Source organism: Pelecanus crispus, unplaced genomic scaffold, assembly GCF_030463565.1.
Source record: "Pelecanus crispus isolate bPelCri1 unplaced genomic scaffold, bPelCri1.pri SCAFFOLD_379, whole genome shotgun sequence".
Lineage (NCBI taxonomy): Eukaryota > Metazoa > Chordata > Aves > Pelecaniformes > Pelecanidae > Pelecanus > Pelecanus crispus.
This window is the reverse complement of record NW_027461444.1, coordinates 1-25,222: the sequence shown is the minus strand read 5'-3', so window position 1 is coordinate 25,222 and position 25,222 is coordinate 1. Positions and strand designations below refer to the sequence as shown.

General features: G+C 74.0%; 1 protein-coding gene across 1 annotated transcript; it reads left to right on the top strand.

Annotated features, from left to right (window-relative positions):
* Positions 1-219: 219 nt before the first annotated feature.
* On the top strand, positions 220-24,009 carry XAB2 (XPA binding protein 2; the record flags this gene model as incomplete). The annotated part of the gene is given in 14 exon segments (XM_075727465.1): positions 220-354; positions 1,852-2,016; positions 4,252-4,396; positions 7,672-7,823; positions 11,084-11,203; positions 12,246-12,377; positions 13,732-13,863; positions 16,452-16,565; positions 19,304-19,466; positions 20,499-20,689; positions 23,136-23,198; positions 23,200-23,229; positions 23,231-23,260; positions 23,838-24,009. Coding segments are annotated over 14 exon segments (1,744 nt in total), but the record flags the coding sequence as incomplete, so codon positions are not given.
* Between the last annotated feature and the right edge of the window lie 1,213 nt (positions 24,010-25,222).

Sequence of the window (25,222 nt, the reverse complement as noted above, 5' to 3'; positions counted from 1 at the left end):
ACGGGGCAGGGACAGGTTGTAGGGACACATGGAGAAGGGCAGAGGCGACAGTGCCGGGGCAGCGGTGGCGGCAGGCGTTTGTGTGGGGACGGGGTGGTCCGAGGGCCGTGGGGGGGACGCGGGGGGGACACGGGGGGACGCGGGGGGACGCGGGGGGGACACGGGGGGACGCGGGGGGGACACGGGGGCCGCGGGCCGGCCCTGAGGGTCCCCGCGCAGCTGAGCCCCGAGAGCGCGGAGGAGTACGTGGGGTACCTGCGCGCCGTGGGGCGCCTGGACGAGGCCGCCGTGCGCCTGGCCCGCCTGGTCAACGACGAGCGCTTCGTCTCCAAGGAGGGCAAGTCCAACTACCAGGTGGGTGCCGGGGGCACCCGTGGGTGCTGGGGCGGGGCCGGGGGGTTGGCGAGGGGGAAGGGGGCTCTGGGGGGCACCGGGAGGGGCTGGGGGGGACGACAAGGGGCTGGGGGGGTGACAAGTGGGGCTGGGGGCACCTGTGGGTGCTGGGTCGGGGGGCAGGACTGGGTGGGGGGGGGGGGGGGGCACCCATGGGTGCTGTGGGAGCACCCGTGGGCTCTGGGGGGCACCCACTGGGTGCCAGGGAGGTCGGGGAGAGGGGCTCTGGGGGGCACCAGGAGGTTGCCGGGGTGTGACGGGGGACTGGGTGGTGGTGGGGGGCACCCATGGGTGCTGTGGGAGCACCCGTGGGCTCTGGGGGGCACCCAGTGGGTGCCAGGGAGGTCGGGGAGAGGGGCTCTGGGGGGCAGCAGGAGGTGCTGGGGGGGTGACAAGGGGCTGGGGGGCACTGGGGGGGGTGGCAAGTGGGGCTGGGGGCACCTGTGGGTGCTGGGCTGGGGGGCAGGGCCCTGGGTGGTGGTGGAGGGGCACCCATGGGTGCCAGGGAAGTTGGGGAGGGGGAGAGGGGCTCTGGGGGGCACCAGGAGGTGCTGGGGGGGGACACAAGGGGCTGGGGGGCCCTGGGGTCCCCTCGGGGTGCTCTGGGGGGTCCCCTCAGGGTGTCCTGGGGGTCCCCTCGGGGCGCTGACCCCCCCGGCCCCCCAGCTGTGGCAGGAGCTGTGCGAGCTGCTCTCCCAGCACCCGGTGTGGGGGGGCTCCTGTGGGTGCTGGGGTGCTCTGGGGTCCCCTCGGGGTGCTCTGGGGGGTCCCCTTGGGGTGTTTTGGGGGTCCCCTCGGGGCGCTGACCCCCCGGCCCCCCCAGCTGTGGCAGGAGCTGTGCGAGCTGCTCTCCCAGCACCCGGTGTGGGGGGGCTCCTGTGGGTGCTGGGGTGCTCTGGGGTCCCCTCGGGGTGCTCTGGGGGGTCCCCTCGGGGTGTTTTGGGGGTCCCCTCGGGGCGCTGACCCCCCCGGCCCCCCAGCTGTGGCAGGAGCTGTGCGAGCTGCTCTCCCAGCACCCGGTGTGGGGGGGCTCCTGTGGGTGCTGGGGGGCTCTGGGGTCCCCTCGGGGTGCTCTGGGGGGTCCCCTCGGGGTGTTTTGGGGGTCCCCTCGGGGCGCTGACCCCCCCGGCCCCCCAGCTGTGGCAGGAGCTGTGCGAGCTGCTCTCCCAGCACCCGGTGTGGGGGGGCTCCTGTGGGTGCTGGGGTGCTCTGGGGTCCCCTCGGGGTGCTCTGGGGGGTCCCCTCGGGGTGTTTTGGGGGTCCCCTCGGGGCGCTGACCCCCCCGGCCCCCCAGCTGTGGCAGGAGCTGTGCGAGCTGCTCTCCCAGCACCCGGAGCGGGTGTGGGGGGGCTCCTGTGGGTGCTGGGGGGGCTCTGGGGTCCCCTCGGGGTGCTCTGGGGGGTCCCCTCGGGGTGTTTTGGGGGTCCCCTCGGGGCGCTGACCCCCCCGGCCCCCCAGCTGTGGCAGGAGCTGTGCGAGCTGCTCTCCCAGCACCCGGAGCGGGTGCGCTCGCTGGACGCGGGGGCCATCATCCGGGGGGGGCTGACGCGCTTCACCGACCAGCTGGGCCGGCTCTGGGGCGCCCTGGCCGACTGCTACATCCGCAGCGGCCACTTCGAGAAGGTGACGCGGCCACCCCCCCGGCCACCCCGTGGCCCCCACCCTGGCCACCCCCCTGGCCACCCCCCGGACCCGCCCCCGGCCACCCCTGCAGCCCCGGCCACCCCTGCGGCCACCCCTGCAGCCCCCACCCTGGCCACCCCCCGGCCACCTCTGCAGCCCCCGCCCCGGCCACCCCTGCGGCCCCCACCCCGGCCGCCCCCCGGCCACCCCTGCGGCCACCCTGTGGCCACCCCTGCGGCCCCCGCCCCGGCCACCCCTGCAGCCCCCACCCCGGCCACCCCTGCGGCCCCCACCCCGGCCGCCCCCCGGCACCCCTGCGGCCACCCCTGCGGCCCCCACCCCCGGCCACCCCTGTGGCCACCCCTGTGGCCACCCCTGCGGCCACCCCTGCGGCCCCCGCCCCTGGCCACCCCGCGGCCCCTGCCCCGGCCACCCCTGCGGCCACCCCTGCAGCCCCCACCCTGGCCACCCCCCGGCCACCCCTGCGGCCACCCCTGCGGCCCCCACCCTGGCCACCCCCCCGGACCCCCCCGCCCTGGGTTTGTGGCCCCAAACCTCCCCGGAGCCACCGCAACGCCCGTCCCTGTCCCCCGCCCCACTGTCACCCGAGTCCCAGGCTTCTGTCCCCACCCCGGGGCCACCACAGCACCCATCGCCTGTCCCCGGGCCACCCCGGGGCTACCACAGCCCTGGCCCCTGGCCCCGTGCCATCCATGGCCACCACAGCCCTGTTGCCCTGTCCCCACGGCACCCATCCCTTGTCCCCACCCCAGGACCCCCCCAACCCTGGGCCCCTGTCCCCACGGCACCCATCGCCTGTCCCAGGGCCACCACAGCCCTGGGCCCCTGTCCCCGTGCCATCCATGGCCACCACAGCCCTGTTGCCCTGTCCCCACCCCAGGACCACCCCAGCCCTGGTCCCCTGTCCCCGTGCCACCCCAGGGCCACCGCAGGCTCCGTCTCCTCCTCTCTGGGCCACCCCAGGGCCACCAGCACCAGAACTGTCCCCACACCCCCCCAGGGCCACCCCAACCCTGGTTCCCTGTGCCCTTGTCACTCCAGGGCCACCACTCCTGTCCCCAGGCCAGCCCGAGCTGCTGCCACCCCTGTCCCCTGTCCCCCACCCATGACCAGGGCCACCCCAACCCCAGTCCCTTGTCCCCAGACCCCCAAGGGCCACCAGCACCCCCATCCCCACGTCACCCAGGGCCACCACCACCCCGGTACATTGTCCCCACGTCACCCAGGGCCACCACCACCGTGGTACATTGTCCCCACGTCACCCCAGGGCCACCAGCACCCCATCCCCACGTCACCCAGGGCCACCACCACCCTGGTACATTGTCCCCACGTCACCCAGGGCCACCACCACCCCGGTCCCTCGTCCCCACGTCACCCCAGGACCACCAGCACCCCCATCCCCACGTCACCCAGGGCCACCACCACCCTGGTACATTGTCCCCACGTCACCCGGGGCCACCACCACCCCGGTACATTGTCCCCCACGTCACCCAGGGCCACCACCACCCCGGTACATTGTCCCCACGTCACCCAGGGCCACCACCACCCCGGTCCCTCGTCCCCACGTCACCCAGGGCCACCACCACCCTGGTACATTGTCCCCACGTCACCCAGGGCCACCACCACCCCGGTCTCTCGTCCCCACGTCACCCAGGGCCATCACCACCCCGGTACATTGTCCCCACGTCACCCAGGGCCACCACCACCGTGGTACATTGTCCCCACGTCACCCCAGGGCCACCACCACCGTGGTACATTGTCCCCACGTCACCCAGGGCCACCACCACTGTGGTACATTGTCCCCACGTCACCCCAGGGCCACCAGCACCCCCATCCCCACGTCACCCAGGGCCACCACCACCCTGGTACATTGTCCCCACGTCACCCAGGGCCACCAGCACCCCGGTACATTGTCCCCACGTCACCCAGGGCCACCACCACCCTGGTACATTGTCCCCACGTCACCCAGGGCCACCAGCACCCCCATCCCCACGTCACCCAGGGCCACCACCACCCCGGTCCCACGTCACCCAGGGCCACCACCACCCTGGTACATTGTCCCCACATCACCCCAGGGCCACCAGCACCCCCATCCCCACGTCACCCAGGGCCCCCCTGTCCACCCCACCCCCGACCCCTCCACCCCCGGGAGCCCCCTCCCGCCCCGTCGCTGTCCCCAACCCGCTGTCCCCAACCAACGCGCCGTCCCCGCAGGCCCGGGACGTCTACGAGGAGGCGGTGCAGACGGTGATGACGGTGCGGGACTTCACCCAGGTCTTCGACAGCTACGCCCAGTTCGAGGAGAGCGTCATCGCCGCCAAGATGGAGACGGTGGCGGAGCTGGGCAAGGAGGAGGACGGTGAGCGGGGGGTGCCCGGGGTGCCCTGCCCCAGCTTCCCCCCAAAAAGAGTGGCTTGGGGGTGCCCTGCCCCAGCTTCCCCCCAAAAAGAGTGGTTTGGGGGTGCCCTGCCCCAGCTTCCCCCCCAAAAAGGGTGGCTTGGGGGTGCCCTGCCCCAGCTTCCCCCCAAAAAGGGTGGCTTGGGGGTGCCCTGCCCCAGCTTCCCCCCAAAAAGAGTGGCTTGGGGGTGCCCTGCCCCAGCTTCCCCCCAAAAAGGGTGGCTTGGGGGTGCCCTGCTTCAGTTTCCCCACGGGCCTCCCCGGCGGGCCCTGCACCCAGCACCCTATGGGGGTCCCTGACACCCCACGTCATCCCCGGGTGTCCCCTGATGGCCTCTCCCCACCCCGGGGGGCGCCCAGCGCTGTGGGGGGGGTCATGGTCACCCCCTCCTGTCCCCCGACACCCCAACCTGTCCCCGAGTGTCCCCAGACCCCCCGTCCGCACCCTGAGCGCTCCCCAGGACCCTGGGGGGGTCGTGGTCACCCCCTCCTTTCCCCCACATGTCTCCTGACACCCCACCCTGTCCCCAGACCCCCCATGCGCTCCCTGAGGGGTCCCCAGCACCCTGGGGGGTCCTGGTCAGCCTGGGCATCCCCAGAGCCCCCTGTCCCCACCCCGGGGGGCGCCCAGCGCTGGGGGGGGGTCCTGGTCCCCCCCTCCTGTCCCCTGACACCCCATCCTGTCCCTGAATGTCCCCAGACCCCCCCATCCACACCCTGAGGGGTCCCCAGCGCCCCATGTGGGTGCCAGTCCCCCTGCCCCCACGTGTCCCCAGGCCCCCCCATCTGCCCTCTGAGGGGTCCCCAGTGCCCTGGGGGGGTCCTGGTCCCCCTGGGCATCCCCAGAGCCCCCCGTCCCCACCCGGGGGGGGGTCCTGGTCCCCCTGGGCATCCCCAGAGCCCCCCGTCCCCACCCGGGAGGGGGTCCTGGTCCCCCTGCTGGTCCCCCTGGGCATCCCCAGAGCCCCCCGTCCCCACCCGGGGGGGGGTCCTGGTCCCCCTGGGCATCCCCAGAGCCCCCCGTCCCCACCCGGGGGGGGGTCCTGGTCCCCCTGGGCATCCCCAGCCCCCCCATCCCCACCCGGGGGGGGTCCTGGTCAGCCTGGGCATCCCCAGAGCCCCCTGTCCCCACCCGGGGGGGGGTCCTGGTCAGCCTGGGCATCCCCAGAGCCCCCTGTCCCCACCCCTGGGGGGTCCTGGTCCCCCTGGGCATCCCCAGAGCCCCCTGTCCCCACCCCGGGGGGCGCCCAGCACTGGGGGGGGGTCCTGGTCCCCCCCTCCTGTCCCCTGACACCCCATCCTGTCCCCGAATGTCCCCAGACCCCCCCATCCACACCCTGAGGGGTCCCCAGCGCCCCATGTGGGTGCCAGTCCCCCTGCCCCCACGTGTCCCCAGGCCCCCCCATCTGCCCTCTGAGGGGTCCCCAGTGCCCTGGGGGGTCCTGGTCCCCCTGGCATCCCCAGAGCCCCCTGTCCCCACCTGGGGGGGGGTCCTGGTCCCCCTGGGCATCCCCAGAGCCCCCCGTCCCCACCCGGGAGGGGGTCCTGGTCCCCCTGGGCATCCCCAGAGCCCCCGTCCCCACCCGGGGGGGGGTCCTGGTCCCCCTGGGCATCCCCAGAGCCCCCTGTCCCCACCCGGGGGGGGTCCTGGTCAGCCTGGGCATCCCCAGCCCCCCCATCCCCACCCGGGGGGGGTCCTGGTCCCCCTGGGCATCCCCAGAGCCCCCCGTCCCCACCCGGGGGGGGGTCCTGGTCAGCCTGGGCATCCCCAGAGCCCCCTGTCCCCACCCGGGGGGGGTCCTGGTCAGCCTGGGCATCCCCAGAGCCCCCTGTCCCCACCCGGGGGGGGGTCCTGGTCCGCCTGGGCATCCCCAGAGCCCCCTGTCCCCACCCGGGGGGGGGTCCTGGTCCGCCTGGGCATCCCCAGAGCCCCCTGTCCCCACCCGGGGGGGGTCCTGGTCCCCCTGGGCATCCCCAGAGCCCCCTGTCCCCACCCCTGGGGGGTCCTGGTCCCCCTGGGCATCCCCAGAGCCCCCCGTCCCCACCCGGGGGGGGGTCCTGGTCCCCATGGGCATCCCCAGAGCCCCCTGTCCCCACCCGGGGGGGGGTCCCGGTCCCCCTGGGCATCCCCAGAGCCCCCTGTCCCCACCCGGGGGGGGGTCCTGGTCCCCTGGGCATCCCCAGAGCCCCCTGTCCCCACCCCGGGGGGCGCCCAGCACTGGGGGGGGTCCTGGTCCCCCCCTCCTGTCCCCTGACACCCCATCCTGTCCCCGAATGTCCCCAGACCCCCCCATCCACACCCTGAGGGGTCCCCAGCGCCCCATGTGGGTGCCAGTCCCCCTGCCCCCACGTGTCCCCAGGCCCCCCCATCTGCCCTCTGAGGGGTCCCCAGTGCCCTGGGGGGGTCCCGGTCCCCCTGGGCATCCCCAGAGCCCCCCGTCCCCACCCCTGGGGGTTCCTGGTCCCCCTGGGCATCCCCAGAGCCCCCCGTCCCCACCCGGGGGGGGGTCCTGGTCCCCCTGGGCATCCCCAGAGCCCCCTGTCCCCACCCGGGGGGGGGTCCTGGTCCGCCTGGGCATCCCCAGAGCCCCCTGTCCCCACCCGGGGGGGGGTCCCGGTCCCCCTGGGCATCCCCAGAGCCCCCTGTCCCCACCCGGGGGGGGTCCCGGTCCCCCTGGGCATCCCCAGAGCCCCCTGTCCCCACCCGGGGGGGGGTCCTGGTCCCCCTGGGCATCCCCAGAGCCCCCTGTCCCCACCCCTGGGGGGTCCCGGTCCCCCTGGGCATCCCCAGAGCCCCCTGTCCCCACCCGGGGGGGGGTCCTGGTCCCCCTGGGCATCCCCAGAGCCCCCTGTCCCCACCCGGGGGGGGGTCCCGGTCCCCCTGGGCATCCCCAGAACCCCCTGTCCCCACCCGGGGGGGGTCCTGGTCCCCCTGGGCATCCCCAGAGCCCCCTGTCCCCACCCGGGGGGGGTCCTGGTCCCCCTGGGCATCCCCAGAGCCCCCTGTCCCCACCCGGGGGGGGGTCCCGGTCAGCCTGGGCATCCCCAGAGCCCCCTGTCCCCACCCGGGGGGGGGTCCTGGTCCCCCTGGGCATCCCCAGAGCCCCCTGTCCCCACCCGGGGGGGGGTCCTGGTCAGCCTGGGCATCCCCAGCCCCCCCGTCCCCACCCAGGGGTGCCCAGCGCCCAGGGGTCCCGGTCCCCCCGCCCCCTGACGCCGTGCCGGCGCTGTCCCCAGAGGAGGTGGAGCTGGAGCTGCGCCTGGCGCGCTTCGAGCAGCTGATGGCGCGGCGCCCGCTGCTGCTGAACAGCGTCCTGCTGCGGCAGAACCCCCACAACGTCCACGAGTGGCACAAGCGGGTGCAGCTCTACCAGGGGCGCCCCGAGCAGGTGGGCGCGCGGCGGGGGGACATGGGGACACAGTGGGGGGACATGGGGACACAGCGGGGGGACAGTGGGGACGTGGGGGGACAGCGGGTGGACACGGGGACACGGTGGGGGACAGGAGGGACGCGGCGGGGGGACATGGGGACACAGTGGGGGGACATGGGGACACAGTGGGGGGACACGGGGACGCAGCGGGGGGACAGTGGGGACGTGGGGGGACTGGGTGGACCCAGGGACGCAGTGGGGGACAGGAGGGACGCGGCGGGGGGACATGGGGACACAGTGGGGGGACACGGGGATGCAGCGGGGGGACAGTGGGGACATGGGGGGACAGCGGGTGGACATGGGGACACGGTGGGGGACAGGGGGGACGCGGCGGGGGGACACAGGGGACACTGGGGGGACGGCGGGGACGCGGTGGGAGGACAACGGGGACATGGGGACATAGTAGGGGGACACGGCGGGGGGGACACGGCAGGGGGGCAGTGGGGACATGGGGGGGGCAGCGGGGACACGGCAGGGGGACAATGGGACAGTGGGGACGGGGGGACAATGGGGACACAGCGGGGGGACACGGGGACACAGCGGGGGGGACAGTGGGGACGTGGGGGGACTGGGTGGACACAGGGACGCAGTGGGGGACAGGAGGGACGCGGCGGGGGGACATGGGGACACAGTGGGGGGACACGGGGACATGGGGGGACAGCGGGTGGACATGGGGACACGGTGGGGGACAGGGGGGACGCGGCGGGGGGACACAGGGGACACTGGGGGGACGGCGGGGACGCGGTGGGGGGACAACGGGGACATGGGGACATAGTAGGGGACACAGCAGGGGGGACAGTGGGGACAAGGGGGGGCAGCGGGGACACGGCAGGGGGACAATGGGACAGTGGGGACGGGGGGACAGCGGGGACACAGTGGGGGGACACGGGGACGCAGCGGGGGGACATGGGGACACAGTGGGGGGACACGGGGACGCAGCGGGGGGACATGGGGACACAGTGGGGGGACAGTGGGGACGTGGGGGGACACGGGGACGCAGCGGGGGGACATGGGGACACAGTGGGGGGACACGGGGACGCAGCGGGGGGACAGTGGGGACGTGGGGGGACTGGGTGGACACGGGGATGCGGTGGGGGACAGGAGGGACGCGGCGGGGGGACAGCGGGGACACGGGGGACACTGGGGGGACGGCGGGGACGCGGTGGGGGACAACGGGGACATGGGGACATAGTAGGGGGACACGGCGGGGGGGACACGGCAGGGGGACAGTGGGGACATGGGGGGACAGCGGGGACACGGCAGGGGGACAATGGGACAGTGGGGACGGGGGGACAGCGGGGACACAGTGGGGGGACACGGGGACGCAGCGGGGGGACATGGGGACGCAGTGGGGGGACATGGCGGGGGGATGGTGGGAGGACGGCAGCGGGACAGCGGGGACACGGGAGACAGTGGGGGGACAGCGGGGACACGACAGGGACACGGTGGGGGGACAGTGGGGGACATTGGGGTGGGTGCGGAGGACACCTGGGGACACCGGGGTGGGCATGGGGGGACAGCGGGGGACACTGGGGTGGGCTTAGGGGGACAGCGGGGGACACCGGGGTGGGCATGGGGGGACAGCTGGGGACACTGGGGTGGGCTTAGGGGGACACCTGGGGACACCGGGGTGGGCATGGGGGGACAGCGGGGGACACCGGGGTGGGCTTGGGGGACACGTGGGGACCCCGTGGTGCACAGAGCAGCACCCGTGGGGACAGCAGGGGAGGTGGCGGGGGACACGTGGGGACACGGGAGTGTGTGTGGGGACGTGGGGGCTGCTGGGGGGGACGGGGACACTGCAGGGGGCACGTGGGGGGCTGCTGGGGGGGACGGGGACACTGCAGGGGGCACGTGGGGGGCTGCTGGGGGGGACGGGGACACTGCAGGGGGCACGTGGGGGGCTGCTGGGGGGGACGGGGACACTGCAGGGGGCACGTGGGGGGCTGCTGGGGGGGACGGGGACACTGCAGGGGGCACGTGGGGGGCTGCTGGGGGGGACGGGGACACCAGCTTGTCACAGGGACAGCGGGGGGGGCTACCGGGGGCACACGGGGACATCGGGGGACGTGTAAGGAGAACGTGGGGGGTGCTGGGGGGGACACGGGGGGACGCTGGGGGGGACGTGGGGACACAGCGATGCTGGGGGGGACACGGGGGGATGCGGGGGGACATGGGGATGCTGGGGGGGACATGGGGACACAGCGATGCAGGGGGGGGACACGGGGGGACATGGGGGGATGTGGGGGTGGACATGGGGACATTGGGGGGGATAGGGGGATGCTGGGGGGGACATGGGGACATGGGGGGACGCTGGGGGGGACATGGGGACACAGTGATGCTGGGGGGGACATGGGGGGACGCTGGGGGGACACGGGGACACAGTGATGCTGGGGGGGACATGGGGGGACGCTGGGGGGGACATGGGGACACGGGGACGCTGGGGGGGACATGGGGGGATGCTGGGGGGGACACGGGGGGACACTGGGGTGGACATGGGGACACAGGGGGACGCTGGGGGGACCCGAGGGGACACGGGGGGATGCTGGGGGGGACATGGGGACACAGCGATGCTGGGGGGGACACGGGGGGACACTGGGGGGGACACGGGAACACGGGGGGACGCTGGGGGGACCCGAGGGGACACGAGGGGATGCTGGGGGGGACATGGGGACACAGGGGGACGCTGGGGGGACCCGAGGGGACACGGGGGGATGCTGGGGGGGACATGGGGACACAGCGATGCTGGGGGGGACACGGGGGGACGCTGGGGGGACCCGAGGGGACACGAGGGGATGCTGGGGGGGACATGGGGACACAGCGATGCTGGGGAGGACACGGGGGGACGCTGGGGGGACCCGAGGGGACACGGGGGGATGCTGGGGGGGACATGGGGACACAGCGATGCTGGGGGGGGACACGGGGGGACACTGGGGGGGACACGGGAACACAGGGGGATGCTGGGGGGACACGGGGGGACGCTGGGGGGGACATGGGGACACAGCGATGCTGGGGGGGGACACGGGGGGACACTGGGGGGGACACGGGGACACGGGGGGACGCTGGGGGGACCCGAGGGGACACGCCTGGCGTAGGCGCTCCAGGGTGGGTGTAAGGGGGGGACACGGGGACAGCGGGGCGCACGTGGGGGGGGGGGGTGACCCGTCCGGGGGTTCGGGCGCGTCCCCCACGTCCCCGCGTCCCCCCCATCCCCCCAGATCATCAACACCTACACGGAGGCCGTCCGCACCGTGGACCCCTTCAAGGCGACGGGGCGGCCCCACGGGCTCTGGGTGGCCTTCGCCCGCTTCTACGAGGACAACGGGCAGCTGGACGACGTGAGGGGCCCCCCGTCCCCTCCCGGGACCCCCAACCCCTGCCTGTCCCCCGCGGCCCCAAACCCTCCGGGCCCCCCAAACCCTCCGGGCCTGGTGCCCCCCACAGACCCTGGCTGTGCCCCACGGCCCCCAGACCCTGACTGTCCCCTGCGTCCCCACCCCCTGGCTGTGCCCCCCAGGTTCCCTCCAAGCCCCGAGTGTCCCCCTCAAACGTCTCCCCAAACCCCGCTGACCCCCAGGTGTTCCCCAGACCCTGATTGTCCCCAGCGTCCCCCACCCCCTGGCTGTGCCCCTTCATGTCCCCCAAACCCTGACAGCCCCCCACGTCCCCCAAACCCTGAGTGTCCCCCCAAACCCTGGCAGCCCCTGGTGTCCCCCAAACTGTGAGTGTCCCCCCCCATGTCCCCCAAACCCTGACTGTCCCCCTGCCATGTCCCCCAAACCCTGAGTGTCCCCCCAAACCCTGGCAGCCCCTGGGGTCCCCCAAGCCCTCACTGTCCCCCAAACCCTGAGTGTCCCCCCCCACCATGTACCCCAAACCCTGAGTGTCCCCCCTGCTGTCCCCCCACCCCGACTGTCCCCCCAAACCCTGGCAGCCCCTGGTGTCCCCCAAACTGTGAGTGTCCCCCCCCATGTCCCCCAAACCCTGACTGTCCCCCTCCCATGTCCCCCAAACCCTGAGTGTCCCCCCCACTGTCCCCCCACCCTGTCCCCCCCAAACCCTGGCAGCCCCTGGGGTCCCCCAAGCCCTCACTGTCCCCCAAACCCTGAGTGTCCCCCCCCACCATGTACCCCAAACCCTGAGTGTCCCCCCTGCTGTCCCCCCACCCCGACTGTCCCCCCAAACCCTGGCAGCCCCTGGGGTCCACCAAACTCTGAGTGTCCCCCCCACTGTCCCCCCAAACCCTGACAGCCAAACCCTGATTGTCCCCCCCATGTCCCCCCAACCCTGATTGTCCCCTTGCCCCTGGCAGCCCCCCCATGTCCCCCACCCCCTGGCAGCCCCCCCATGTCCCCCACCCCGACCGTCCCTCGCCCCCAGGCCCGCACCATCCTGACCAAGGCCACCCGAGTGCGGTTCCGGCAGGTGGAGGACCTGGCCGCCGTCTGGTGCGAGTTCGGGGAGATGGAGCTGCGGCACGAGAACTACGAGGAGGCCCTGCGCATCCTGCGGGTCCGGGGGGGCTGCCGGGGGGCTGGGGGGGGCGCGGGGCACAGCGGGGGTGCCTGGGTCCTTTAATGGGGATGTCTGGGTCCCCTAACTGGGTGCTGGGTCCTCTAACAGGGCGTCTGGGTCCCGTAATGGGGTGTCTGGGTCCCCTAACGGGGTGCTGGGTCCCGTAATGGGGTGTCTGGGTCCCCTAACGCAATGCCGGGTGCCCTAATGGGGACGTCTGGGTCCCGTAATGGGGCGCCTGGGTCCCCTAACGCGATGCTGGGTCCCCTAACGGGGTGCTGGGTCCCCTAACGGGGTGTCTGGGTCCCCTAACGCAATGCCGGGTGCCCTAATGGGGACGTCTGGGTCCTCTAACGGGACGCTGGGTCCCCTAACGCGATGCTAGGTCCTGTAATGGGGACATCTGGGTCCCCTAACGGGGTGCTGGGTCCCCTGACGCGATGCTGGGTCCCCTAACGGGGTGCTGGGTCCCCTAATGCGATGCTGGGTGCCCTAACGGGGTGCTGGGTCCCCTAACGGGGTGTCTGGGTCCCCTAACGCAATGCCGGGTGCCCTAATGGGGACGTCTGGGTCCTCTAACGGGACGCTGGGTCCCCTAACGCGATGCTAGGTCCTGTAATGGGGACATCTGGGTCCCCTAACGGGGTGCTGGGTCCCCTGACGCGATGCTGGGTCCCCTAACGGGGTGCTGGGTCCCCTAATGCGATGCTGGGTGCCCTAACGGGGTGTCTGGGTCCCCTAACGGGGTGCTGGGTCCCCTAACGCAATGCCGGGTGCCCTAATGGGGACGTCTGGGTCCTCTAACGGGACGCTGGGTCTCCTAACGCGATGCTGGGTCCTGTAATGGGGACATCTGGGTCCCCTAACGGGGTGTCTGGGTCCCCTAATGCAGTGCTGGGTCCCCTAATGGGGACGTCTGGGTCCCTTAATGCGACGCTGGGTCCCCTAACGCAATGCCGGGTGCCCTAATGGGGTGTCTGGGTCCTCTAACGGGATGCTGGGTCCCATAATGGGATGTCTGGGTCCCCTGACGCGACACTGGGTCCCCTAACACAACGCTGGGTCCCCTAATGGGGACGTCTGCGTCCCCTAACGTGGTGCTGGGTCCCCTAACACGACGCTGGGTCCCCTAATGGGGACGCCTGGGTCCCCTAACGTGACACCGGGTCTCGTAATGGGGACGTCTGGGTCCCCTAACGCGGTGCTGGGTCCCCTAACGCGGTGCTGGGTCCCCTAATCCACCTTGGGAGGGTGGAAAGGCAGACGGGGGCGGCTGGGTGCCGCACGGTGGGGGTTTGGGGACCCCGGGGGGCCGCAGGTGCCACCCCCCGCCGTCCGTCCGTGTCCCCAGAAAGCCACGGCGCTGCCCGCCAAGAGGGCCGAGTACTTCGACTGCACGGAGCCCGTCCAGAACCGCCTCTACAAGTCCCTCAAGGTCTGGTCCATGTTGGCCGACCTGGAGGAGAGCCTGGGCACCTTCCAGGTGGGTGCCCCCCCGCCGCGCCCCCCGGGGCCCCCAAACCCCCCTAGGGGCCCTCCCTGCCCCCCTCCCCCCCCCCCCCCCCAAGTTCTGGGTGCCCCCCTTTGCACCCCGATGGCCTTGCCCATCTTCTGTGGGGCCCCCCTTGGCCTCCCCACCCCCCCAAACTGCTGTGGGTGCCCCCCCCATCTGCTGTGGGTGCCCCTGTGACCCACGTCAATCCCTTGGCACCCCCCTGGCCCCCCTCGGGTGCCCCCCATCTCCCCTGGGTGCCCCCATGCACCCCATATCCTCTTGGGGTGACCCCCACCCCCCCATGTCCCTTCTGCGTGCCCCATGCTTTCTTGGGCTCCCTTGGCACCCCCGTGTTCCCTCTGGGTGCCCCCCAATCCCTCTGGGTGCCCCTGTGGTCCCCTTGGCACCCCCGTGTCCCCTCTGGGTGCCCCCCAATCCCTCTGGGTGCCCCTGTGGTCCCCTTGGCACCCCCGTGTCCCCTCTGGGTGCCCCCCAATCCCTCTGGGTGTCCCCATGCCCCCCAGCACCCCTCGTCATTTCTGGGTGCTCCCCAAACGCTCCAGGTACCCCCATGTCCCCCCCAGTACCCCCCAATCCCTCTGGGTGCCCCTGTGGCCCCCTTGGCACTTCCGTGTCCCCTCTGGGTGCCCCCCCCATCCCCCAGGTGCTCCCCCGTCCCCTTCCCCCCCACCTTGGCACCCCCCTGTCCCTTCTGGGTGCCCCCCCGTGTTCTGGGGGTGCCCCCGCATCCCCTTCCCCCCACTTGGCACCCCGCTGTCCCCCAGCGGTGCCCCCGCATCCCCGTCCCCCCACCTTGGCACCCCGCTGTCCCCAGGGGTGCCCCCGCATCCCCGTCCCCCCACCTTGGCACCCCGCTGTCCCCTCGGGGTGCCCCCCCGTCCCCATCCCCCCGCCCTTGGCACCCCGCTGTCCCCCGGGGGTGCCCCCCTGTCCCCGTCCCCCCACTTGGCACCCTGCTGTCCCCCAGGGGTGCCCCCGCATCCCCTTCCCCCCACTTGGCACCCCGCTGTCCCCCAGGGGTGCCCCCGCATCCCCGTCCCCCCACCTTGGCACCCCGCTGTCCCCTCCAGGTGCCCCCCGTCCCCCCCCTTGGCACCCCCCTGTCCCCTCCAGGTGCCCCCCGTCCCCCCCCTTGGCACCCCCCTGTCCCCTCCAGGTGCCCCCCGTCTCCCCCCTTGGCACCCCCCTGTCCCCTCCAGGTGCCCCCCGTCCCCCCCCTTGGCACCCCCCTGTCCCCTCCAGGTGCCCCCGTCCCCCTTGGCACCCCCCTGTCCCCTCCAGGTGCCCCCCGTCCCCCCCCTTGGCACCCCCCTGTCCCCTCCAGGTGCCCCCCGTCCCCCCCCTTGGCACCCCCCTGTCCCCTCCAGGTGCCCCCCGTCCCCCCCCTTGGCACCCCCCTGTCCCCTCCAGGTGCCCCCCGTCCCCCTGGGCACCCCCCTGTCCCCTCCAGGTGCCCCCCGTCTCCCCCCTTGGCTCCCCCCTGTCCCCTCCAGGTGCCCCCCGTCCCCCCCCTTGGCACCCCGCTGTCCCCTCCAGGTGCCCCCGTCCCCCTTGGCACCCCCCTGTCCCCTCCAGGTGCCCCCCGTCCCCCCCCTTGGCACCCCCCTGTCCCCTCCAGGTGCCCCCCGTCCCCCCCCTTGGCACCCCCCTGTCCCCTCCAGGTGCCCCCCGTCCCCCCCCTTGGCTCCCCCCTGTCCCCTCCAGGTGCCCCCCGTCCCCCTGGGCACCCCCCTGTCCCCTCCAGGTGCCCCCCGTCCCCCCCCTTGGCACCCCCCTGTCCCCTCCAGGTGCCCCCGTCCCCCTTGGCACCCCCCTGTCCCCTCCAGGTGCCCCCCCCCCCCCCCCCTTGGCACCCCCCTGTCCCCTCCAGGTGCCCCCCGTCCCCCCCCCTTGGCACCCCCCTGTCCCCTCCAGGTGCCCCCCGTCCCCCCCCTTGGCACCCCCCTGTCCCCTCCAGGTGCCCCCCGTCTCCCCCCTTGGCTCCCCCCTGTCCCCTCCAGGTGCCCCCCGTCCCCCCCCTTGGCACCCCGCTGTCCCCTCCAGGTGCCCCCCGTCCCCCTTGGCACCCCCCTGTCCCCTCCAGGTGCCCCCCGTCCCCCTTGGCACCCCCCTGTCCCCTCCAGGTGCCCCCCGTCCCCCCCCTTGGCACCCCCCTGTCCCCTCCAGGTGCCCCCCGTCCCCCCCCTTGGCACCCCCCTGTCCCCTCCAGGTGCCCCCCGTCCCCCCCCTTGGCACCCCCCTGTCCCCTCCAGGTGCCCCCGTCCCCCTTGGCACCCCCCTGTCCCCTCCAGGTGCCCCCCGTCCCCCCCCTTGGCACCCCGCTGTCCCCTCCAGGTGCCCCCCGTCCCCCCCCTTGGCACCCCCCTGTCCCCTCCAGGTGCCCCCCGTCCCCTCCAGGTGCCCCCCGTCCCCCCCCTTGGCACCCCCCTGTCCCCTCCAGGTGCCCCCCCCCCCTTGGCACCCCCCTGTCCCCTCCAGGTGCCCCCCGTCCCCCCCCCTTGGCACCCCGCTGTCCCGGGGGTGCCGGGGCGGGTGCTGACCCCCCGCCCCCCCAGTCCACCAAGGCGGTGTACGACCGCATCCTGGACCTGCGCATCGCCACCCCCCAGATCGTCATCAACTACGGGCTCTTCCTGGAGGAGCACGGCTACTTCGAGGAGAGCTTCAAGGTGGGGCCGGGGGCCGGGGGCCGCGGCGCGCGGTGGCAGCGGCGGCAGGGGCGGCAGGGGCGGTGACAGCGTTTGCAGCGTGGTGGCAGTGGTGGTGGCAGGGGTGGTGACAGCGTTTGCAGTGTGACAGGGGTGGCAGGGACGGTGACAGCGGTGGGCAGGGGTGGTGGCAGGGGTGGCAGCAGCGGCAGGGGTGGTGACGGTGGTGGCAGCGGTGGTGGCAGGGGTGGCAGTGGTGGTGACAGCGTTTGCAGTGTGGTGACAGCGTTTGCAGTGTGGTGGCAGCGGTGGTGGCAGGGGTGGTGACAGTGTTTGCAGTGTGACAGGGGTGGCAGGGACGGTGACAGCGGTGGGCAGGGGTGGCAGAGTGGTGACAGCCATGGCAGGGGTGGTGGCAGCGGTGGCAGCAGCAGCAAGGGTGGTGACAGTGGTGGCGGTGGTGGCGGTGGCAACAGCGGCAGGGGTGGTGACGGTGGTGGCAGGAGTGGCAGGGGTGGTGACAGCGTTTGCAGCATGGTGGCAGCGGTGGCAGGGGTGGTGGCAGGGGTTGTGGCAGGGGTGGTGGCAGCAGTGACAGCGGTGGCGGCAGCGGTGGCAGCGGTGACAGCGGTGGCAGGGTTTGTGGCGGGGTGGTGGCAGCGGGGGGTGGTAGCGGTGACAAGGGTGGCAGGGGTGGTGGCAGTAGTGGCAGGGGTTGTGGCAGGGCTGGTGGCCGCGGTGACAGCGGTGGCAGTAGCGGCAGGGGTCGTGGCGGGGCCGGTGGCCGCGGTGACAGCGGTGGGCAGTAGTGGCAGGGGTCGTGGCGGGGCCGGTGGCCGCGGTGACAGCGGTGGCAGTAGTGGCAGGGGTCGTGGCGGGGCCGGTGGCTGCGGTGGCAGCGGTGGCAGTAGTGGCAGGGGTCGTGGCGGGGGCCGGTGGCCGCGGTGACAGCGGTGGCAGTAGTGGCAGGGGTCGTGGCGGGGCCGGTGGCAGCGGTGGCAGTAGTGGCAGGGGTCGTGGCGGGGCTGGTGGCCGCGGTGACAGTGGTGGCAGTAGTGGCAGGGGTTGTGGCAGTAGCGGCAGGGGTCGTGGCGGGGCTGGTGGCCGCGGGGTGGCAGCGGTGGCAGTAGTGGCAGGGGTCGTGGCAGGGCTGGTGACAGCGGTGACAGCGGTGGCAGTAGTGGCAGGGGTCGTGGCAGGGCTGGTGACAGCGGTGGCAGCTGGTGGCAGTAGTGGCAGGGGTCGTGGCGGGGCTGGTGGCCGCGGTGGCAGCGGGTGGCAGCGGTGGCAGGGGTTGTGGCAGGGGTGGTGACAGCGGTGGCAGTAGTGGCAGGGGTCGTGGCAGGGCTGGTGGCCGCGGTGACAGCGGTGGCAGTAGTGGCAGGGGTCGTGGCGGGGCCGGTGGCCACGGTGGCAGCGGGTGGCAGTAGTGGCAGGGGTCGTGGCAGGGCTGGTGGCCGCGGTGACAGCGGTGGCAGTAGTGGCAGGGGTTGTGGCAGTAGCGGCAGGGGTCGTGGCGGGGGCTGGTGGCCGCGGTGACAGCGGTGGCAGTAGTGGCAGGGGTCGTGGCGGGGCTGGTGGCCGCGGTGGCAGCGGTGGCAGTAGTGGCAGGGGTCGTGGCGGGGCCGGTGGCCGCGGTGACAGTGGTGGCAGTAGTGGCAGGGGTTGTGGCAGTAGTGGCAGGGGTCGTGGCAGGGCTGGTGGCCGCGGTGACAGCGGTGGCAGTAGTGGCAGGGGTTGTGGCAGTAGCGGCAGGGGTCGTGGCGGGGCTGGTGGCCGCGGTGGCAGCGGTGGCAGTAGTGGCAGGGGTCGTGGCGGGGCCGGTGGCCGCGGTGACAGTGGTGGCAGTAGTGGCAGGGGTTGTGGCAGTAGTGGCAGGGGTCGTGGCAGGGCTGGTGGCCGCGGGTGGCAGCGGTGGCAGTAGTGGCAGGGGTCGTGGCGGGGCTGGTGGCCGCGGGTGGCAGCGGTGGCAGTAGTGGCAGGGGTTGTGGCAGGGCTGGTGGCCGCGGTGACAGCGGTGGCAGTAGTGGCAGGGGTCGTGGCAGTAGCGGCAGGGGTCGTGGCGGGGCTGGTGGCCGCGGTGACAGCGGTGGCAGTAGTGGCAGGGGTCGTGGCGGGGCTGGTGGCCGCGGTGGCAGCGGTGGCAGTAGTGGCAGGGGTCGTGGCGGGGGCCGGTGGCCGCGGTGACAGTGGTGGCAGTAGTGGCAGGGGTTGTGGCAGTAGTGGCAGGGGTCGTGGCAGGGCTGGTGGCCGCGGTGACAGTGGTGGCAGTAGTGGCAGGGGTTGTGGCAGTAGTGGCAGGGGTCGTGGCAGGGCTGGTGGCCGCGGGTGGCAGCGGTGGCAGTAGTGGCAGGGGTCGTGGCAGGGCTGGTGACAGCGGTGGCAGCGGTGGCAGTAGTGGCAGGGGTCGTGGCAGGGCTGGTGACAGCGGTGGCAGCGGTGGCAGTAGTGGCAGGGGTCGTGGCGGGGCTGGTGGCCGCGGTGGCAGCGGTGGCAGCGGTGGCAGGGGTTGTGGCAGGGGTGGTGACAGCGGTGGCAGTAGTGGCAGGGGTCGTGGCAGGGGTGGTGGCCGCGGTGACAGCGGTGGCAGTAGTGGCAGGGGTCGTGGCGGGGCTGGTGGCCGCGGTGACAGCGGTGGCAGTAGCGGCAGGGGTCGTGGCAGGGCTGGTGACAGCGGTGACAGCTGGTGGCAGTAGCAGCAGGGGTCGTGGCGGGGCCAGTGGCCGCTGGTGACAGCGGTGCCCCGCGGCTGCCCGCAGGCCTACGAGCGGGGCATCGCGCTGTTCCGCTGGCCCAACGTGGCGGACATCTGGCACACCTACCTCAGCAAGTTCGTCGCCCGCTACGGCGGCCGCAAGCTGGAGCGGGCGCGGGACCTCTTCGAGCAGGCGCTGGACGGCTGCCCCCCCAAATACGCCAAGAGTAGGGGCGGGGGGCGCGGGGCGGGGGGCGCGGGGGCGGGTGTGGGGTTTTGGGCGGGGGCGGGGGGTGCCAGGCCGGGTGCCCGCAGGTGAGCGCCCGACAGCCCACCCTGCCCCGGGTGCCCCCGGCCTTGGGCGCGTGTTGGGACCCCCAGCACCCCTGGGCACCCCCTGGGTGGGTTTTGGGACCCCCAGCACCCCTGGGCACCCCTGGGTGGGTTTTGGGACCCCCAGCACCCCCCGGGCATACGTTGGGTCTCCCAGCACCCCTGGGCACCCCTGGGCATATGTTCGGTCCCCCAGCACCCCTGGGCACCCCCCGGGTGGGTTTTGCGTCCCCCAGCACCCCTGGGCACCCCCCGGACATATTTTGGGTCCCCCAGCACCCCTGGGTGGGTTTTGCGTCCCCCAGCACCCCTGGGCACCCCCCGGACATATTTTGGGTCCCCTAGCACCCCCCGGGTGGGTTTTGGGTCCCCCAGCACCCCTGGGCACCCCTCAGGTGGGTTTTGGGACCCCCAGCACCCCTGGGCACCCCCCGGACATATTTTGGGTCCCCTAGCACCCCCCGGGTGGGTTTTGGGTCCCCCAGCACCCCTGGGCACCCCCCGGGTGGGTTTTGGGACCCCCAGCACCCCTGGGCACTCCCGGGCATATTTTGGGTCCCCCAGCACCCCCGGGTGGGTTTTGGGTCCCCCAGCACCCCTGGGCACCCCCCGGGTGGGTTTTGGGTCCCCTAGCACCCCCCGGGTGGGTTTTGGGTCCCCCAGCACCCCTGGGCACCCCCCAGGTGGGTTTTGGGACCCCCAGCACCCCTGGGTGCCCGCCCGCGTGCGTTTCGGAGTCCCCAGCACCCTTGTTCCCCCCCGGGGCGTCCATGGGGGCACGCAGCCCCCGGCCGCGGGCACACGCCCGGCCCCCCCAGCCCTCGCGTTGGGCACCCCCGGGGTCGTTCCCCGCCCCCGGGTTTCGGGGCGCGCCGGCAGCCCCCCGGGGCGGAGCGGGCGCTGAGGGTGCCGGCGGGTGCCCGCAGCCATCTACCTGCTGTACGCCAAGCTGGAGGAGGAGTTCGGGCTGGCGCGGCACGCCATGGGGGTGTACGAGCGCGCCACGCGCGCCGTGCTGCCCGCCCAGCAGCACGAGATGTTCAACATCTACATCAGGCGCGCGGCCGAGCTCTACGGCGTCACCCACACCCGCCCCATCTACCAGAAGGCCATCGAGGTGGGGGGCCCGCGCGCACGGGGGGCACCGGGGGACATGGGGGGGCACCGGGGGGGCACCGGGGGGACCTGGGGACAGCGGGGGCACCGGCGGGACATGGGGGCACTGGGGGCACCGGGGGGGACCTGGGGACAGCGGGGGCACCGGCGGGACATGGGGGCACTGGGGGCACCGGGGGGACCTGGGGACAGCGGGGGCACCGGCGGGACATGGGGGCACTGGGGGGCACCGGGGGGCACCGGGGGGACATGGGGACAGGGGGGGCACTGGGGGGACCTGGGGCACCGGGGGGACCTGGGGACAGGGGGGGCACCGGGGGGACCTGGGGACAGGGGGGGGCACTGGGGGCACCGGGGGGCACCGGGGGGACATGGGGACAGGGGGGGGCACTGGGGGGACCTGGGGGCACCAGGGGGACCTGGGGACAGGGGGGGGCACCGGGGGGGACATGGGGACAGGGGGGGCACTGGGGGGACCTGGGGGCACCGGGGGGACCTGGGGACAGGGGGGGCACCGGGGGGACCTGGGGGCACCGGGGGGGACATGGGGACATGGGGGGGATGGGGGGGCACCGGGGGGACCTGGGGACAGGGGGGGGCACCGGCGGGACATGGGGGCACCTGGGGGCACCGGGGGGACATGGGGACAGGGGGGGCACCGGGGGGACATGGGGGGACCTGGGGGACCTGGGGGACCTGGGGGCACCGGGGGGGACATGGGGACATGGGGGGGCACCGGGGGACATGGGGGCACTGGGGGCACCGGGGGACCTGGGCACAGCGGGGGCACTGGGGGGACCTGGGGACAGCGGGGGGACCTGGGGACAGGGGGGGGCACCGGGGGGACCTGGGGACAGGGGGGGCACTGGGGGGACCTGGGGGCACCGGGGGGACATGGGGGGACATGGGGGGGCACTGGGGGGACCTGGGGCACCGGGGGGACATGGGGGCACCAGGGGATATGGGGATATGGGGACGAGGGGGCACTGGGGGACAAGGGGGCACCAGGGGGACCTGGGGACAGGGGGGGCAACTGGGGGACCTGGGGGCACCGGGGGGACATGGGGACAGGGGGGGGCACCGGGGGGGACATGGGGACAGGGGGGGCACCGGCGGGACATGGGGACATGGGGGGGGGATGGGGGGGCACCGGGGGACCTGGGGACAGGGGGGGCACCGGGGGACCTGGGGGCACCGGGGGACATGGGGACATGGGGGGGCACTGGGGGGACATGGGGACATGGGGGGGGATGGGGGGGCACCGGGGGGACCTGGGGACAGGGGGGGCACCGGCGGGACATGGGGGCACCGGGGGGACCTGGGGGCACCGGGGGATATGGGACGAGGGGGCACTGGGGGACGAGGGGGCACCGGGGGACCTGGGGACAGGGGGGGCACCAGGGCAACCTGGGGGCACTGGGGGGGACATGGGGACATGGGGGGGCACTGGGGGGACATGGGGGCACCGGGGGACATGGGGGGACCTGGGGACACCAGGGGATATGGGGACAAGGGGGCACTGGGGGACATGGGGACAGGGGGGGCACCAGGGGGACCTGGGGACAGGGGGGGGGCACCAGGGGACATGGGGGGGCACTGGGGGACATGGGGACAGGGGGGGCACTGGGGGACATGGGGGCACTGGGGGGACATGGGGACAGGGGGGGACATGGGGGACATGGGGGGGCACGTGGGGGACATGGGGACAGGGGGGGCACCGGGGACAGGGGGGGACATGGGGACATGGCGGCACTGTGGGGGCAGGGCGGGCATTGGGGGGACATGGGGACAGCGGGGGGACAGGGGGGGGCACCAGGGGGACCTGGGGACATGGGGACAGTGGGGGACATGGGGGCACCGGGGGGGCAGGGGACGAGGGGACACCAAAGGGGGGCAGGGGGATGAGGGGCACAGCGTGGGTGTGGGGACAGGGGGGAGGGATGCCGCGGGTGCTGATGTCCCCCCCGGGTGCTGATGTCCCCCCCCCGGGTGCTGCCGTCTCCCATGGGTGCTGATGTCTCCTATGGGTGCTGCCGTCCCCCCCCCTGGGTGCTGATGTCCCCCCCTGGGTGCTGCCGTCTCCCATGGGTGCTGATGTCTCCCATGGGTGCTGCCGTCCCCCCCCTGGGTGCTGATGTCCCCCCCTGGGTGCTGCCGTCTCCCATGGGTGCTGCTGTCTCCCATGGGTGCTGCCGTCCCCCCCTGGGTGCTGTGGCCCCCCGGGTGCTGCCGTCTCCCATGGGTGCTGCCGTCCCCCCCCTGGGTGCTGATGTCCCCCCCGGGTGCTGATGTCCCCCCCCGGGTGCTGATGTCCCCCCCCCGGGTGCTGCCGTCTCCCATGGGTGCTGCCGTCCCCCTGGGTGCTGATGTCCCCCCCGGGTGCTGCCGTCTCCCATGGGTGCTGACGCCCCCCCCCGGGTGCTGCGGCCCCCGCGGTGCCCGTGCAGGTGCTGGGCGACGACGCGGCGCGGGAGCTGTGCCTGCGCTTCGCCGACATGGAGTGCAAGCTGGGGGGAGGTGGACCGGGCCCGCGCCATCTACAACCTACTGCTCCCAGATCTGCGACCCCCGCGTGAGCCCGGGGGCGGGGGGCACCCGGGGGCGGGGGGCACCCGGGGGGTGGGCACCCAGCAGAGCCGGGCGGGACCCCGTGGGGCAGGAGACGGTCCTGGGGCTGTGGGGTGCCCTGTGCCAGGGCTGTCCCCAGGGCCGTGGGGTGCCCCCCATGCCGGGGGTGTCCCCAGCGCCCCCATAGGTGCCCTGATGTTGGGGTGCCCCCATGCCGGGGCTGTCCCCAGGACCCCATAGGTGCCCTGATGTTGGGGTGCCCCCCATGCCAAGGGTGTCCCAGGGCCTATGTGGGTGCCAGCACCCTATAGGTGCTGGATGTCCCCCAGCACCCACCCCATAGGTGCCCCAGTGTCGGGGTGCCCCCCATGCCAGCGCTGTCCCCAGGGCCGTGGGGTGCCCCCCATGCCGGGGCTGTCCCCAGCGCCCCATAGGTGCCCTGATGTTGGGGTGCCCCCCATGCCAGCGCTGTCCCCAGCGCCCCATAGGTGCCCCAGTGTCGGGGGGTGCCCGAGCACCAGCGCTGTCCCCAGGGCCGTGGGGCGTCCCCCCCCCTCACCGTGCCCCCCCGCGCCCCCCAGATCACGGGCACCTTCTGGCAGACCTGGAAGGACTTTGAGATCCGCCACGGCAACGAGGACACGATCCGGGAGATGCTGCGCATCAAGCGCAGCGTCCAGGCCACCTACAACACCCAGGTCAACTTCATGGCCTCCCAGATGCTCAAGGTCTACAGCAACGCCGCCGGCGCGGGTGAGCGGGGGCACCCGAGGGGTGCTGGGGGGCACCCGTGGGGCGGGGGGAGCACCCGCGGGTGCTGCCGAGCCAGTGTGGGGCGGCCACGGGCACGGGGAGCACCCGTGGGCGGCAGGGGGTGGGCGGGGGGGCTGCTGTGGGCATGGGGTGTACCAGCGGGGAGCACCCACGGGTGTGGGGAGCACCCACGGGTGTGGGGAGCACCCATGGGTGCCAGGGTGTGGGTGTGGGGCTGCCGTGGGCACCTGGGAGCACCCACGGGTGTGGGGAGCACCCATGGGTGCTGGGTGTGGGTGTGGGGCTGCCATGGGCACCTGGGAGCACCCACGGGTGTGGGGAGCACCCATGGGGATGGGGAGCACCCGTGGGTGCTGGGTGTGGGTGTGGGGCTGCCGTGGGCACCGGGGAGCACCCATGGGTGCCAGGGTGTGGGTGTGGGGCTGCCGTGGGCACCGGGGAGCACCCATGGGTGTGGGGAGCACCTGTGGGTGTGGGGAGCACCCATGGGTGCCAGGGTGTGGGTGTGGGGGCTGCTGTGGGCGCCGGGGAGCACCCACGGGTGTGGGGAGCACCCATGGGGATGGGGAGCACCCATGGGTGCCAGGGTGTGGGTGTGGGGCTGCCGTGGGCACCTGGGAGCACCCAACGGGTGTGGGGAGCACCCACGGGGATGGGGAGCACCCATGGGTGCCAGGGTGTGGGTGTGGGGCTGCCGTGGGCGCCAGGGAGCACCTGTGGGTGTGGGGAGCACCCATGGGTGCCAGGGTGTGGGTGTGGGGCTGCCGTGGGCACCTGGGAGCACCCACGGGTGTGGGGAGCACCCACGGGGATGGGGAGCACCCATGGGTGCCAGGGTGTGGGTGTGGGGCTGCTGTGGGCGCCGGGGAGCACCCACGGGTGTGGGGAGCACCCATGGGTGCTGGGTGTGGGTGTGGGGCTGCCATGGGCACCTGGGAGCACCCGACGGGTGTGGGGAGCACCCATGGGGATGGGGAGCACCCGTGGGTGCCAGGGTGTGGGTGTGGGGCTGCTGTGGGCACCCAGTGTGGGCAGGGGGACATGGGGAGCATGTGGGGACCCCCTGTGGGCACCCAGTGTGGGCAGGGTCTGTGCCCCCCCACCCCCGGGCAGGGGCTGTGCCCCCCCGTGCCCCCCCCAGCAGGGTCTGTGCCCCCCATGCCCCCCCGGGCAGGGTCTGTGCCCCCCCGTG